Source organism: Vicia villosa, linkage group LG6 (assembly GCF_029867415.1).
Source record: "Vicia villosa cultivar HV-30 ecotype Madison, WI linkage group LG6, Vvil1.0, whole genome shotgun sequence".
In the NCBI taxonomy this organism is placed as follows: domain Eukaryota; kingdom Viridiplantae; phylum Streptophyta; class Magnoliopsida; order Fabales; family Fabaceae; genus Vicia; species Vicia villosa.
In genome coordinates this window covers 152,095,268-152,112,269 of record NC_081185.1, presented here as the reverse complement: position 1 = coordinate 152,112,269, position 17,002 = coordinate 152,095,268, and the positions used below count along the sequence as shown (strand labels likewise).

Genomic DNA, 17,002 nt, shown 5'->3' with positions numbered 1-17,002 from the left:
CTCCTTGAAGCAGGAATGATTTACCCAATTTCTGATAGTGCATGGGTAAGTCCGGTACAAGTTGTTCCAAAGAAGGGAGGCATGACGGTAATCCGGAATGACAAGAATGAACTCATACCATCTAGAACTGTGACCGGGTGGCGCATGTGCATAGATTACCGGAGACTCAATAAAGCAACGAGAAAAGACCACTTTCCATTACCATTCATGGATCAAATGCTTGAGAGATTATCGGGGCAGAATTACTATTGCTTTCTGGATGGATATTCCGGATACAATCAAATCGTTGTCAACCCAGAAGATCATGAGAAGACAGCATTTACATGTCCATTTGGAATCTTCGCATATAGGAGGATGCCATTTGGACTATGCAATGCTCCAGCAACTTTTCAACGATGCATGCAAGCCATATTCTCTGACCTTATTGAAAAGAGTATTGAGGTATTCATGGATGACTTTTCAGTGTTCGGAAAGACATTTGATACATGCCTGAATAATCTGGACGTGGCACTTGAAAGGTGTATTGAGACCAACTTGATTCTTAATTGGGAGAAGTGCCATTTTATGGTAACAGAAGGAATTGTACTCGGACACAAAGTATCTTCAAGGGGACTTGAAGTAGACCAAGCCAAGGTGGAGGTAATTTGAAAACTCCCACCTCCAATCAATGTCAAAGGAGTACGAAGCTTTTTAGGTCATCAAGGATTTTACAGAAGGTTTGTTAAAGATTTTTCCAAGATTGCCAAGCCTTTGAGTAATCTACTCAACCAAGGTACGTGTTTTAATTTTGATGAATCTTGTGTTAAAGCCTTCAATGACTTGAAAGAAAGGCTAGCCACCGCACCTGTGATAGTAGCACCAGATTGGAAAAGCCATTTTGAACTGATGTGTGATGCTAGCGACTATGCCATAGGTGCGGTGTTAGGCCAACGGAAAGGAAAAATTTTTCATGTCATACACTATGCAAGCAAGGTGCTAAATGACGCTCAAGTCAACTATGCTACCACAGAAAAAGAATTTTTAGCTATAGTGTATGCTCTTGAAAAATTCAGATCCTATCTCATTGGGTCAAAAGTGGTGATTTATACTGACCATGCAGCAATAAAATATTTGCTCACCAAACCGGATTCGAAGCAAAGACTCATTCGTTGGGTCCTTCTCTTACAAGAATTTGACATAGAAATCCGGGATAAAAAAGGGTCAGAGAATGTGGTAGCAGACCATTTATCTCGGTTGGTCAATGTAAATGTCACCAACCAAGAAGCTGAAATAAATGAGACATTCCCGGATGAACAACTTTTTGAAATACAAACAAGACCATGGTTCGCCGATTTGGCTAATCATAAAGCAACCGGTATGATACCGGAGGACTTTGACTGGAACAAAAAGAAAAAGTTGTTAGCCGATGCAAAGTACTATGTGTGGGACGACCCATACTTGTTCAAGATAGGTAAGGATGGAATTCTAAGAAGATGTGTGACTGAAGAAGAAGCCCAACAAATCTTGTGGCATTGTCATAATTCACCAAGTGGTGGTCATTTTAATGGATGGAGGACAGCAACAAAGGTCCTCCAATCCGGATTTTTCTGGCCAACAATTTTTAAAGACGCCCATCACCATGCAAAGAGTTGTGACAAATGCCAAAGAGTTGGAGGGATAAGCAAACGGGATGAGATGCCACTTCAAACCATCATTGAAATAGAAGTTTTTGATTGTTGGGGCATTGATTTTATGGGGCCATTTCTTCCCTCTTTTGCTAACGAATATATTTTAGTTGCAGTAGATTATGTTTCCAAGTGGGTTGAAGCCATCGCTACACCAAAGGCGGATGCCAAAACAGTGCTAAAATTTTTAAATCGTAACATATTCACACGTTTTGGCATGCCTAGAGTGATCATAAGCGATGGTGGATCTCATTTTGTTAATGAACAGGTGGCAAAAGTGCTGGACAAATATCATATCAACCACAAGATAGCTTCGCCTTATCATCCCCAAACTAACGGGCAAGCAGAGATTTCCAATCGAGCAATCAAGAACATTCTCGAGAAGACAGTGTCAGAATCCCGTAAAGACTGGTCGGTAAGGATAGATGATGCCTTGTGGGCATATAGGACAGCATACAAAGCACCAACGGGCGCATCGCCTTTTCAAATGGTTTACGGTAAGGCATGTCATCTACCGGTGGAGGTAGAGCACAAAGCACTATGGGCCCTTCGTTTCTTCAATAGAGATGATAGTTTGGCGTATAAGAAGAGGAAGAATCAACTCCATGAACTTGAGGAATTCAGGTACCTAGCATATGAGTCTAATAAAATGTATAAGGAAAACATGAAAAGGTACCATGATAAGAGAATCAAGAAGAAAGAGTTCAAGGTAGGCGACCTTGTATTACTATTCAACTCCAGACTCAAGCTCTTCCCAGGCAAATTGAAGTCTAAGTGGTCAGGACCGTTTATAATCAAGGAAATTAAACCCTACGGGGCCATTACTATTGAAGATGGTAAGACCAAAGACAGTTGGACCGTTAATGGAGAACGGTTAAAAAGCTACCTTGGGGGAGAGTTTGATAGAGAAGTATGCACAATCTCCCTGTTGAACTCCTAGTCAAAGGGGTTTAACCGTCGAGCCATGCGACGTTAAACGAAGCGCTTGTTGGGAGGCAACCCAACAGAGTAAGCATCTTTCAATTTAAGTAATTTTCCTTTATCTTTTTAGTTTATTCAGTTATCATCAATCAGTGCCATCAGCACAAGGGAAGTTGCAAAAGAGCGAAGTGGGGGAACAAGGAACAAAAGATTTTTTTTTAAAAGGATCGCGCCGCGGGCGTTAAGCGCGCGCCGCGACGCAAAACAGAAGTATTTGCGCACCGCGGAGGTACGCTTGCGCGCCGCGGTACAAGGCTAAAAATAGGTTTTATTTTGAAAACCCTCACTTCCCCCTCATTCTATCTTTTACAACTTCCAAGTCCAAAAGTGCAACCTCCGGTTCAGAGCTCCAATCAACACCCAGTTTGCTATTTTTCTTCGTTACTCATTCGGCGGCAAGGTATGTATCTCTCCCCTCAGTATTTTGTTCTGGTAATGGAACCTCTCAATAGGTTCTCGCAAATCTTCAAGATTAGGAGCCAAATGTTGTTTCCTTTGCAAACCCTAGGGTAGACAACTTCTATTTATGGTTCTGAAGTTTCTGATTCTTTGAATAAAGGTGTGGGGCTGAAAGAAGGACCCATACCAAGGCAAACCCTTTCAGTTGCGCCGCAGCCGCGCCGCGGTAACTCGCAGTCGCGCCGCGGCTGGAGAATTTTTTTTTTAAGAATTGTACTACTGTGTGTTAACCCTATCTATGGTCTGTTATGTGTGGTGTTAATTGCAGATGAACCCAGCCAAGAGAGTGCGCACAAAGTCCACAAGTTCAGGTCCTCGCGGATCGCGTGCTGCGGGCAACCAATCTGACAAGTTTTTAGGTCGGGCTCAGGCCGACAGGTTCAAGGTTCTGGGCTCTAGAACCATCCTGGCTGAAAAATTCGTTGTACCTCGGGGAGATGAAGATGCTCCTTATGCTAACATGTGGGGTTTTCTGGAAAACAGGAATTGGGAAAAAGTGTTTGAACCACACACAGTGATTGACTATGACATAGTCAAGGAATTTTATGCCAATGCAATCAAGACTACTGATGAATCTGTCGCTTACTCTTATCAGTCCTATGTAAGAGGCAAAACTGTGGCGTTTGACAGAGATTCAATCAGTGAATTCTTAGGGGAACCACTCCAATTGGGTGAGAATGAAAAATGCTTCTACCGGCAGAATGTCAACAATTGTGTCGACTTTGTGGAACTGATGACGGAGAACATTTGTACTAGGGGGCGAGGACCAGAGCTTAGTCGGCAAGGGAATCCAACTCACTACAACAGGAAGGATCTAAAGGTTTCCGCAAGGGGAATTCTGTCGGTAATCCTCTACAACATCCGACCAAGGACTCATGTCACCACCATTCCTCTTGATGTGGCTTTCTTAATAACCACAATCATGACGGAAAACTCTGTTGATGTCGCATTCATCCTCTCCCAGGAATTGCGACGAGCTGCTTTGAGTGACACACAACATGGCATTAATGCCAAATGTGTGTTGCCATTACCTGGATTGATTATGGGTCTTTGTAAAGACGCCGGAGTGGAAATTCCTGCACAGGGACATCACGTTATTAACACTTTTATTGATGATGTTTTTATTGACAGGTTTTGTGCAAAGCCATATTACAGGGATCAAGCAACCGATCCTCCTCCAGCTGGACCTTCCGTTTCTGCAGCACCCCCTCAGGGTAGTGCAGCCCCTTTTGACCCTCTGGTAGCCCATCATTATTATTCTGCTATGTTTGAAGCAAATCAGAGGTCCCAGATTTTTCTGCACGATGCTTTGCAGCAGCAATTCAGGAACATGTCTATAGCCCCTGAAGCGAGAACTTTCCCCACCAGGGAAAGCTATTTCACTTACTGTGGTTGGCCGGAGACCAACCCTTTTCCTGTTGGGGGGGATGCAGGTGGTAGTACAGGTGCAGATGCAGGTGGTACAGCTGGGGCTGATAACCAAGGCCAGGATAATGAGGCGAATATTGATGATGATATTGACGCCATGTTTGTATGAGATGATTAGAGGTGATGTGCGAATGAGTGAAAAACTTGTTTTGTGTTGGTAACTGAATTGATGATAAGACTGCTGTTTATTTTTGTGGTTATCTGATCTAGACTCTAGTGAACCTCAGTGGTCACTATGACTTGTTTTTTTTATTAAATTAAGTTATGTTAAGTATTGCAATTCGTTGTTTCTTTCAATTCTAGTTTTTGTACTCCCAGTTAGAGTAAGTAGTCCCATAACAAAGCGAGAATCTCAAGCGAAGTATCAACAAGGAAGCAACATGAAAAGTGGTAGGAAGTGAATGTTCAAAAAAAATTTTCACTTTCACTTTCTTTTTCAATAAGTAACAAAGCAGGTATGAATTTTTGAACTCAAACTCTTAATATGTGCAATGAAACTTAAGGTGTTAGTAAATACTGTCAGAAGTTCTTTATGGTACATTGTTTGTTGGATCGGCTTAGCCTTAACCATTGTGAGGAAAGCTTTCCATTGTTTACTATATGCAGGAGACCATCAATTATTTTGACTTGTTCGTATCATGCTAAACCGGTTGTTGCATCGTCTGTGGAAATCTGTGGAAGTGATTTAGGCAATTGTTTGAATTTGAGAGTTCTTTGAGCCGACTCCACCGTAAAAATTATTTGCTTCTGTGAGAGTGTGATCCTTTGCTAACCATTCTTTGGGCCTGAGGTCAAGGTAAGTATCATAATATGCACCAAGGAAATAGCTGGTGAGTTTGATCTCAATAAAAAGTTTTGTTTTGGACCATCAACCATAAAATTTGGTGATGTGTTTTCTCTTTAACCTTTTTAGAAAGTAGGGGAGCATTCATATAATCTGAATACAGGTTGATCTCCAAGTTGGGGAGAGTCACATTCAAAAGAAGAGTAAGTACTTATGGTAATCGGTGAAAGATAAAAGAAGGCGTAGCTTGAAAAAAAAAAAAAAAAAGAAGTAACAACGTTAGAATATAACGGTTGCTGAAAAAAAAAACAAAGTGAAAAAGAAAAAACAAGCTACGAATGAAAAAAGATGGATAGGTAAAGGAAGTAGAGTTTTAGAGAAAAAGAAATAAGTTATGAATTGGATGCTTCCCTATATTAGGAACAACCCTTGATTATCTTCTTTTCTTTGAATCTAAACCACATTACAACCATAGAAAGACCTTCTGATTCTCAGATTCCACAAGACTTGATGCGAGCAATTTGGTGAACGTATGATATGGATCTTTGTTGATTTAATTGTTTGGATGAGTGTTTAACCCCTCTTTTATTCATCATACTTTTTGATGAGAGTGATTAGTGCTGATTCAATTACAATTGTGTAGTGTTTTGAACTTCTGGAGGTAATTTGCTTTCAACGTTTGTTTCATGTGTATATTCTGAGTTTGCAGGAAGAAGAGGAGTATTTGACTTAGTTACTGGATTGAACCACTTGAGAAAACCCTTTTTGAAAAACTTGTTGCTTGATTCTCAGTAAACTTTGCTGGAGGTGAGTAATTTTGTTTAGGGACAAACAAAACTCTAAGTTGGGGAGAGTTTGTTAGGAGTAAATTAATGGTAAATTCATGTGTTAATATAAGTGATTTCTTCTCTAAACCAATGCAAAAATGTGATGAATCCATAGGTTTTTATTAAGAATTGAACTGAATAAGTTTAGTTCATGTGTAAAGCAAATCGAATCACTTGTGGGTGTTATTGTTGCAGGTTTTGAGCTGAATAAGAACTTAAGAAGAACATGAGGAGGAAAGAAAGCTGGAAGTCTCAAAGGCTGAAGAAAAAGATGGAAAGTACAAAGGGCGCGCCGCGAGAGTTCCTAGGCGCGCCGCGAAAATACTTCTGTTTGAGGGGCGCGCCGCGCCAGCCCGTTGCCGCGCCGCGGCCTCGGCGGTAAAAGCCCAAAACTTCTATTTAAAAGCCCTAGCTTCCAAGAGAAAAAGAACTTGGTGAAGAGCGAAATTAGGAGAGCAATCTGAAGGTGCAGCCACAATCATCAATTGAAGACCAATTCTCTATCAAGCGAAGACATTCCTTTGATGAAGATGAATTCTTCCATTAATCTTTGTATGTTCTTCATGTCTATGGAGAGCTAAATCCCTCTTGTTGAGTCTAAGGTAGTAGTTAACCTATGAATATACATTACCATTGATTAATTCCTGTGAACAATTGTTTGAATTTATTATCAATAAGAAACCTTGCTTTTAATTTACATCATTGTTGAATCTTTGATCGAAAGAAAGGATTTAACTTTTGCCCTAGGTTACTATATTGATTCAATTGCAATTTGCAGAGATGGAATTGTAATTGGGTTTTCATAATTATCGTTCTTAATTACTATTATCGTTATTGTGATTTGGAGAGATCGAATCTCATATCGGTAAAAGTTATCTAATTTGATTTGCAGACATGGAATCTTATTTGAGGATAAGTGAAGATAATGATTCAAAGGATTGTTCTATTGAGAATTAATTGATAATTGTATAGGATTAGGTTGATGAACCCTAAAGACTCAACATCTTTCTTTAATTGTTAACACAAAGTCCTTTACTTGCTTTTATTTTATTATTTGCTTTTGATATTATTATTAGTATAAAACAAACCAAACCAAATTTCTTAACTCAAAATAAACAACTATAGAACGGCATTGATATTAACCAATCTCTGTGGATACGATATATTACAGAAAATATTTACCCACAAATACTTTCAACAGCCCCAAGGGCTTGGAATAAGAGAATTGATAGCTTTTTGATCGAAACAGGTTTTACAAAGTGTGTTTCCGAACATTGAGTGTATGTCAATGATGCTGCCATAATCAATCAAATCATTTTATGCATGTATGTAAATAATTTGTTGATTACAGGTGCAGATGAGATAAGAAAAGTCAAGTCAAAACTGATGCAAGAGTATGAAATGTCCGACCTAGGAAACTTGTCATATTTTCAAGGAGTGGAGTTCATAGACACAGGTGAAAGAGTGTTCTTGCACCAAAAGAAGTATGTCCAATACATCTTGAAAAGGTTCATAATGAGCAATTGTGAAACAGTTGCAACGCCATTAAAAACTAGAACAAAGTTGAAGAAGGAGACACATGATGAGTTTGTAAGTGCAACATTGTACAAACGAATATTTGGATCCTTGAAGTATCTATGCAATACCATACTATATATCTATCAAAGTGTTGGGCTATTGAACAGATTCATGGAGAAACCCCAAGAATGTCTTCTCATAGCAATTAAGAGGGTGTCGAGATACATAAAGGGTATGATTGATCATGGTGTGTTGATGTCGAGACAAAAGAAGACAAGCACAGATGTAAAAGGATATGGTTACACTGATTCAGATTTTAGCGGAGATCAAGACGAGAAGAAGAGTATTGCATTCTACATATTCATGATCAAAGGTGCTCTAATCTTTTGTAGCTCAGGGAAATAAAGCATTGTGGCTTTTTCATCATGTGAAGCTGAGTACGTAGATGCATCGTATGCAGCATGTCAAGCATCATGGATAGAGATATCGATCGTCTATAAATAGGCAAGTTATTGTGATAGTTAAACACAACTGCACACTTAACAGTAATAATAAATTTTCAAATACAGTTTTCTTTCTTCTTCTCTCATCAATCTTGAAAACTCTTTTGACCCAACATACATATATCCATGGATAACATTTTTTTCTAAAATTAATTTAAAAAAATACTTCCAATACACAAAAAATTATTATTATATAACATTCATACAACCCGCTCTCAATTCAACAACAAAATTTCATCACGTTAATTTCCTTCTTTTTCACCAAAATATAATAACATCTAAACATAATATTCATATATTTCATGTTGATCCAAAACAAATGGAATATATTGTGATTGTGAGTTATGGTGGAAGAGCTAACGATAGAGGAGTATGAAGGGAGACACTGGTTGAATGGAAGAATGGTGGTACTAATTGGTTGGATGATAGAATTGTTGAAGTGAGAAATAGAGTATAGAAGAAGTTTAATTATGAAACGATCAAATAAGATTTTTATGGAATATGAAATGTTTTCTTTAAAGAAAACTTTAAAAAAAATGAGAAGACTGGATATTTATAGAAGGTGAAAAAATATAATATAATAAATTAATGATATTTAAGTAATTTTTATAATTTATTGACAAACATGGATATCATTAAACTCACATTTGTATCTTTTAGAAAAATAAATATTTAAATATTCATTTATTTTATCTACATATATCTATTAAGCTATCCGTCTCATATACCCAGAGGTACGAATTTTCATGTCTCTGTTGCCTAATATAAAATCATATGAATGTCACTTTCAAATAATTAATATTATTTATATATTTGTATGTGTAAACATATTTTTCTTAGGATATTGGTATTTAATTGTGTATATCATAGTATTGAATATTGACTGTGTATGGAGACTCTATTCTTTGAGTCTTTTATAAAGTATCAAAAATTAGTCGATAAATAAATAAATATATATATATATATATATATATATATATATATATATATATATATATATATATATTTATAAATAAAGAGTTTAATGAGTATAAAATAAAATTGTTTTACATTATTATCTAATAAAAAATTAAAAATGTGTTATGTCATTAAAAAAAATTAAAATAAAAGTATGATGCGGCGAGATTCATAATTATAATTGTTTGATAGTGTAATTTTTTAATAAATAAAATTTTTATTATTAAAATATTGTAGATGACACAACATGTTTTATGTCTCTGTATTGCAATTACATACATGTTCAATTAATTGAAGATGTTCCTCTAAAATAAATTTAAACTTGCAAGTCGCAAGATTCGCTTAAAAATATGTATATCTTTGTTGCACATCAAACTTGACATGTATGGATGTTCAAAATTAAATTGGTCTAGTAAAAAATTATTGAACAACAAATTTATTTTATATATCAAATTATAAATTTATTTAAACAACAAATTTATTTTATGATAATGTATGAATAAATAAACACAAAATTATATTATCCTCTATATATATTTATGTATGATTCAATAAAAGTCTAATAAAAAATCAAACCTATCTAAACCGTAAGAATTTAGTTTAATTTCATTCAGTTTCATTTTTAAAGATCAATTAAACTTAATCGAGCCGCGTGCTTCTTTTTTTGAAAAAAAAATCCAAATAACCAAGTTTAATAAATAATTTACACCAAAAACCATGTTTTCGGCAAAATTACGCATATGACCAGGTTTCAGAGGTGGTCTCCACATAGGAGCCACCTCATGTGGCGCCATAGGCCAAATTCCCTTAACTCATGCGCCACCCAGGGTGGCTTCAATGAGTATTTTGGCCTTTTTAGCCACCTAGGGTGGCGCCTACTCTCACATGTATATCTTCAATTTTGTTCTGTGTCTAAATAGCACATATCTGGAAAAAAATATCCATATCTTCAATTATTATATTATAAAAATGCAGAAGGAAAAAAAAATTGAGTCCATACTGAATCACATGGATAGAGATATCGATCGTCTATAAATAGGCAAGTTATTGTGATAGTTAAACACAACTGCACACTTAACAGTAATAATAAATTTTCAAATACAGTTTTCTTTCTTCTTCTCTCATCAATCTTGAAAACTCTTTTGACCCAACATACATATATCCATGGATAACATTTTTTTCTAAAATTAATTTAAAAAAATACTTCCAATACACAAAAAATTATTATTATATAACATTCATACAACCCGCTCTCAATTCAACAACAAAATTTCATCACGTTAATTTCCTTCTTTTTCACCAAAATATAATAACATCTAAACATAATATTCATATATTTCATGTTGATCCAAAACAAATGGAATATATTGTGATTGTGAGTTATGGTGGAAGAGCTAACGATAGAGGAGTATGAAGGGAGACACTGGTTGAATGGAAGAATGGTGGTACTAATTGGTTGGATGATAGAATTGTTGAAGTGAGAAATAGAGTATAGAAGAAGTTTAATTATGAAACGATCAAATAAGATTTTTATGGAATATGAAATGTTTTCTTTAAAGAAAACTTTAAAAAAAATGAGAAGACTGGATATTTATAGAAGGTGAAAAAATATAATATAATAAATTAATGATATTTAAGTAATTTTTATAATTTATTGACAAACATGGATATCATTAAACTCACATTTGTATCTTTTAGAAAAATAAATATTTAAATATTCATTTATTTTATCTACATATATCTATTAAGCTATCCGTCTCATATACCCTGAGGTACGAATTTTCATGTCTCTGTTGCCTAATATAAAATCATATGAATGTCACTTTCAAATAATTAATATTATTTATATATTTGTATGTGTAAACATATTTTTCTTAGGATATTGGTATTTAATTGTGTATATCATAGTATTGAATATTGACTGTGTATGGAGACTCTATTCTTTGAGTCTTTTATAAAGTATCAAAAATTAGTCGATAAATAAATAAATAAATATATATATATATATATATATATATATATATATATATATATATATATATATATATATATATATATATATATATTTATAAATAAAGAGTTTAATGAGTATAAAATAAAATTGTTTTACATTATTATCTAATAAAAATTAAAAATGTGTTATGTCATTAAAAAAATTAAAATAAAAGTATGATGCGGCGAGATTCATAATTATAATTGTTTGATAGTGTAATTTTTTAATAAATAAAATTTTTATTATTAAAATATTGTAGATGACACAACATGTTTTATGTCTCTGTATTGCAATTACATACATGTTCAATTAATTGAAGATGTTCCTCTAAAATAAATTTAAACTTGCAAGTCGCAAGATTCGCTTAAAAATATGTATATCTTTGTTGCACATCAAACTTGACATGTATGGATGTTCAAAATTAAATTGGTCTAGTAAAAAATTATTGAACAACAAATTTATTTTATATATCAAATTATAAATTTATTTAAACAACAAATTTATTTTATGATAATGTATGAATAAATAAACACAAAATTATATTATCCTCTATATATATTTATGTATGATTCAATAAAAGTCTAATAAAAAATCAAACCTATCTAAACCGTAAGAATTTAGTTTAATTTCATTCAGTTTCATTTTTAAAGATCAATTAAACTTAATCGAGCCGCGTGCTTCTTTTTTTGAAAAAAAAATCCAAATAACCAAGTTTAATAAATAATTTACACCAAAAACCATGTTTTCGGCAAAATTACGCATATGACCAGGTTTCAGAGGTGGTCTCCACATAGGAGCCACCTCATGTGGCGCCATAGGCCAAATTCCCTTAACTCATGCGCCACCCAGGGTGGCTTCAATGAGTATTTTGGCCTTTTTAGCCACCTAGGGTGGCGCCTACTCTCATTTGCTTTTTTTTTTTTTTGTTTTTTTTTTGTTTTTTTTTTGTTGTTTATATACTATTTTTTTTTTAATTTTTTTTATTTATTAATAAAATGGTTTTCAACATAAATATATAAGTTCAGTGAATCGGCTAAGTTCAGTGAATCGGCTAAGTCGAGTGTCCACGGAAAAGAGTAGTTCATTGATCATTCAAATGATACATAGAAAATAACCAACAGAAAAGATAAAGTAAAGCATCTAAGAAATCACCACGGTTAAAACAATGTCATTAGGTCCATGCATCATTTGAATGGCATCAATGTCGTATTCCACCTTATGCCAGAAACTTATCGTTGCTCCAGTCACAGGATCGGCCCTTGTTTTAAGCCTCTTGATGCTTCTTATCTGTTCGCCGGCCTCGTACTCCCCCTCTAAAAATCTCAGGAGAGTCCTCTTGAGTTGCTCGACGGAAGAGATATGCCAAAATATAACCGGCATGGGAGGTTTGACGGCGGAGAATATGACATGTCCGTTCCTTCTGCGATACTCCGGCTCAGGTTCGGCACGCCATGTTGATCTCCGGGGCGGCAACTCTGTTGTCCGGTGACATCCATCTGGCCTAGTGGTTGTCCGGCGAGGCATGGTTGTGTTTGTGTGATTGTTTGGTATTTGGAGTTTGTGTATCTGTGTGTAAACTCAACCATAGGAGCCCCTAATTTATAATAGTAGTGGGTAGAAAAAATTAATGATGTTGCGTACTGTTTACAAGCACGCCTAACATGTATGATAAATGCAGACACACTGATCAATGACTGACTTGATGGAGCTGGACGAAAGCATGCGTATTTGACTGACTGTCCAAAATAAAGAGTGGCAGTATGGGCCATGAAGACAATTTCACTACGAGACAAAGACATAACTAGTTGATTTAATAAAGGATAATACAAATACATAACAAATAGAAATACAAATACAAATACAAATACAAATACGAATACTAATACAAATACAAAAACATTGTCAATAAAAATACAGATGACATACAACTAATTGTTGGTGGAATTTGATCCACGGTTAGGACAGGTATTTCTATTGTGCCCGACTTCACGACATATGCTACACTTTCGTACCATTTTCTCATGATCCATCTCGGTTGTGATCCGGGTGCTATTCGGGCGGCCTCTTTTCTTTCTCCGCATGTTATCATTATGCCAAACCACGTCCCCTTCATACGTAGGCCAATAATCCTCCTTTGCCATCACTTGAAATGAGTTGTTGTACACCCCGAGCAAGGTATCTGCCTTGTAAATGGGAGATAAAAGTGCTAACGGATCTTGATGCGCATACGAACATGCTGCAATTACATGAGAGCATGGCATCCGAAAGGCTTGAAACTTTCCACAATCGCACCACCCTTCATCTATAAGAACCCTGTATTGTTGTCTCGGAAGGCCCTCGTTATGGTCAATCGTTTCCTTAACACTGAAGGTCCGGTTGAATCGATCGAAAGATGTCACAATGTGGCTGTTGGCTTTGGCAGATTGCTCTTTCATGAATTTGACGCATGTTTCGCTCCATAATTGTCCGGATTCTATAACTGCATTCCAACGCTCACCTCTTCTTGCGAAAAGAGAAGCCATCCTATAGTATGTTGCTTCCACCAAGGCAGTAATCGGAAGGTGTCTGATGCCCTTAAACACCCCGTTCATAGACTCCACAAGATTCGTAGTCATGTGCCCCCATCGCTTCCCGTTGTCGTATGATCTGGTCCATTTCTCTCTAGCAAGACTGTCAACCCATCTGCCTGCATCTGGATTTGCCGCTACAATTTCTTGTCGATAATATTGGAACGTCGGTTGCGTCAACGCATATCCGACATTTACAAGAGTCTTCCGAAGAGCCCTGTCCTTTATCTCCCGCATGAAATTTTGTGCGATGTGTCGAATACAATAAACATGCGTTGATGTAGGGTTTTGCCACCCGTTTGCTGGATTGTTGTACGCACTCTCGATGGCAGCATGTCTGTCTGAAATCAAGCAAAGTCCAGGTTGGGGGGCAACGTGTGTCCGAAGATTTCTGAGAAAGAAACCCCAACCTCCAGCAGTTTCTCCTTCCACAAGAGCGAAAGCAACAGGAAAGATGTTACTATTTCCGTCTTGAGCCACAGCCATCAACATGGTGCCTTTATATTTTCCGTACAACCAAGTTCCATCTATTTGAAGAATTGGTTTGCAATATGAAAATCCTTGTACACATGGGCGGAAAGCCCAGAAGAGCCTGTGGAATATCACATTTCCTTGAAGTGATGTTCCGTCTGGAGATTGCGCCGGAAGGGTCTCTAAAATAGTAACAGTTCCAGGAGCATAAATTTGAAGCGCATATAAGAAATGTGGGAGTCGTTTATACGAATCCTCCCAATTTCCATACACAACTTCGATCGCCTTGGTCTTCGCCAGCCACGCCTTTCTATAAGACGGAGTGTAGTTGTACGTTGCAACGATATGAGAGATTATCGTTTTCACCTTTAACGATGGATCTTTTTCAACTAGAGGCAAGATTTCTTGACAAATGATGTCATAACTGAGCTTACGGTGATCTTGTGAAACATTTGTGTTAATACATGTGTGATCTTGGGAAATATATCCTATAACCCATGAGTCACTTCTCTTCCTGTATGATGCATGCAACCTGAATCCACAATCAGTGTTACTACAGTAAATTTTGTACCTTTCGACATTGGCGCGATCAACTCTAAAATCAACATTGTTTGCCATATGAAATCTTTTTATGGCCATGATACATGCCTCCTTAGAACGAAATTTGTCTCCTACTTTTAACCGTTGATCTGTTTGGGTGTATGGATCATAGAAAATATCAGTCGATGGTTCGTCATCCCCATCAAAATTCAGGTTCCTCATGTGCACTGGAGGCATATGCACTTGATCTCGTGGTACAACAACTTCCGGTTCATCTTCACTTTCCTCGTTTACCAGGTTATCAACTTCTATTTCTGGTGCTTCTTCTTCTTCATCTACAACGTCGACCTCTTCTTGCTCGTCTCCAAGTGCATCAATGACTTGTGACTCAACCATTTGTGTGGTTTGAACTTCTGGTAGAGTAACATACAGTTCTATGCATTCGTAACCAGAATACTCATGATTGGCAAACATATTCTGCATGTCTTCATCGTCTTTGATCTCAACTTGGATAAACTTGACCGGGTTGTCTCCACGAAGAAATCGATATTGGTAAAAAATCTGGGATACACCACCCATTGCAAGCTTCGTCTCTAATCTCCCTTTGAAGTAACTGAAATTTGCTTTTCTGCTTAAACAAAATCGTTTAACCTCAGTGTTTCTAAACAGAAAACCAACTTCTTCGTTGTCATAGGTCTCGCCAAAAATATGAGCATTGATAATGTATTGCGGAGGGGCCATTGTTGAGTGGGTAGAGAGTTTTATTTCAAATATGTAATCAGATGTGTAATGTGTTGTGTTAGTTTACACGTTATAGGTTTCCTTTATGTAGACGAACATTGAGTGATGACAATTATGAAGGCGAATACTATACAATCACATGCGTACTGAGTTGATTTGATGAATAAATGACACTGCTGCACACCAGACTGTTTCACAATTGATTTGAGGTGTGCATGACACTGCTGAACTGTTGCACAGTCGACTTGACCAGACACAACCATACTGTACAATCACATGCGAATAAAGTTGACGGAAAATGAATGCCTGAGTTGATTTGAGGTGTGCCTGCCACTGGTGAACTACAGTCGACTTGACCAGACACAACCATACTGAACAGTGTACACTGTACAATCACATGCGAAGACTGTATGCTAATTATTTTCGGTGACACAGAAAACCCTAACCAAACCCTAACCCTTAATTTTCAAAAAAAAAAACATAGAAAACCCTAACCAAACCCTAACCCTAAATTTTCAACAAAAAAAAAATAACAGTAGCATGTAGGCGCCACCTGGGGTGGCGCATTAGACAAAAATTTTCCAGCATGGCGCCACCTGGGGTGGCGCATTAGTGTATTTTCTTTTTTTTTTGTTTTTTTTTGCCCTAATTTTGTCTAGTGGTCCCCACTGCCAAAACCCTAATCTGATCCGCCAGCATGTGATCTACCTGCATCGGAATACTGTATGCATGCATGCCTAGACAATTCAGCACCGAACACGGGATGCAGGCCTAGTCTATTCTGCCAGAAACAATTAATGCATGCATGCCTAGACAAAGTCAGCACAAAACACGGGAATGCATGGTCATTTCAACACAGAATGCATGTGAACCCATCTTTATCACTTTGATATCTGTATCACATGCATGCTCACCACTTGGCCCTCATGCACTTAACATCAACAACCACCAACCCTCTATAAATACTCTCATATACTTGCTTTCTTTTCACCAACATATATTCTTCTTCTTCAAAAAACCACTTTGCATTTTCAATTCCGCAGAAAACTTAAAGAGTTCTTGAAAATGGCTCAACAACTTCTTACCATGGGTGAAACACACAGAGGAACTAGAGCGAATTTGGCGACCTTTGTAAGTTTATACTTATTTATTTCTAAACATCTATGCGTATATGATATCCAGTTTAATCGATTTATTTGTGGTTCTTAGGCTGTTGACCGATTCCGTACACGTTCTCACGCTTACGTTGAACCCGACGAGAGGATTATTCCGAATCTCCAAGCATGTGGCTTCGGACATATCATAAAAGTTAACAACAACACCATAGACAGAAAATTCATCCTTGCCTTACAAGAGCGATGGAGGCCTGAAACCCACACGTTTCATCTTCCAATAGGTGAGTGTACTATTACTCTAGAGGATGTTTATATGTTACTTGGTCTGCCCATTGATGGCAAGGCTGTTAATGGATCTGTTCAACATGCTAATTCAATGTGCGAGAGAGTGTTGGGAAGAGATCTAGTTGTGCCTACTCAAGGTTCAAGAGGCCAGGGTATCAGTCTGGTCTCC

At 36.7% G+C, this 17,002-nt stretch overlaps 2 protein-coding genes across 2 annotated transcripts; one reads left to right on the top strand and one right to left on the bottom strand.

The window, feature by feature from the left end:
* Positions 1-7,544: 7,544 nt before the first annotated feature.
* Positions 7,545-8,066, top strand: LOC131615008 (uncharacterized mitochondrial protein AtMg00810-like). Its single transcript, XM_058886530.1, has one exon. It carries the CDS (start codon positions 7,545-7,547, stop codon positions 8,064-8,066), a length of 522 nt encoding a protein of 173 aa, XP_058742513.1.
* Positions 8,067-8,870: 804 nt separating this feature from the next.
* LOC131615007 (uncharacterized) lies at positions 8,871-15,433 on the bottom strand. Its single transcript, XM_058886528.1, has 3 exons — positions 14,288-15,433; positions 13,612-13,909; positions 8,871-8,923 (listed from the first exon to the last, which is right to left on the bottom strand). The coding sequence occupies exons 1-3, from the start codon at positions 15,431-15,433 to the stop codon at positions 8,871-8,873; spliced, it is 1,497 nt and encodes a 498-aa protein (XP_058742511.1).
* Between the last annotated feature and the right edge of the window lie 1,569 nt (positions 15,434-17,002).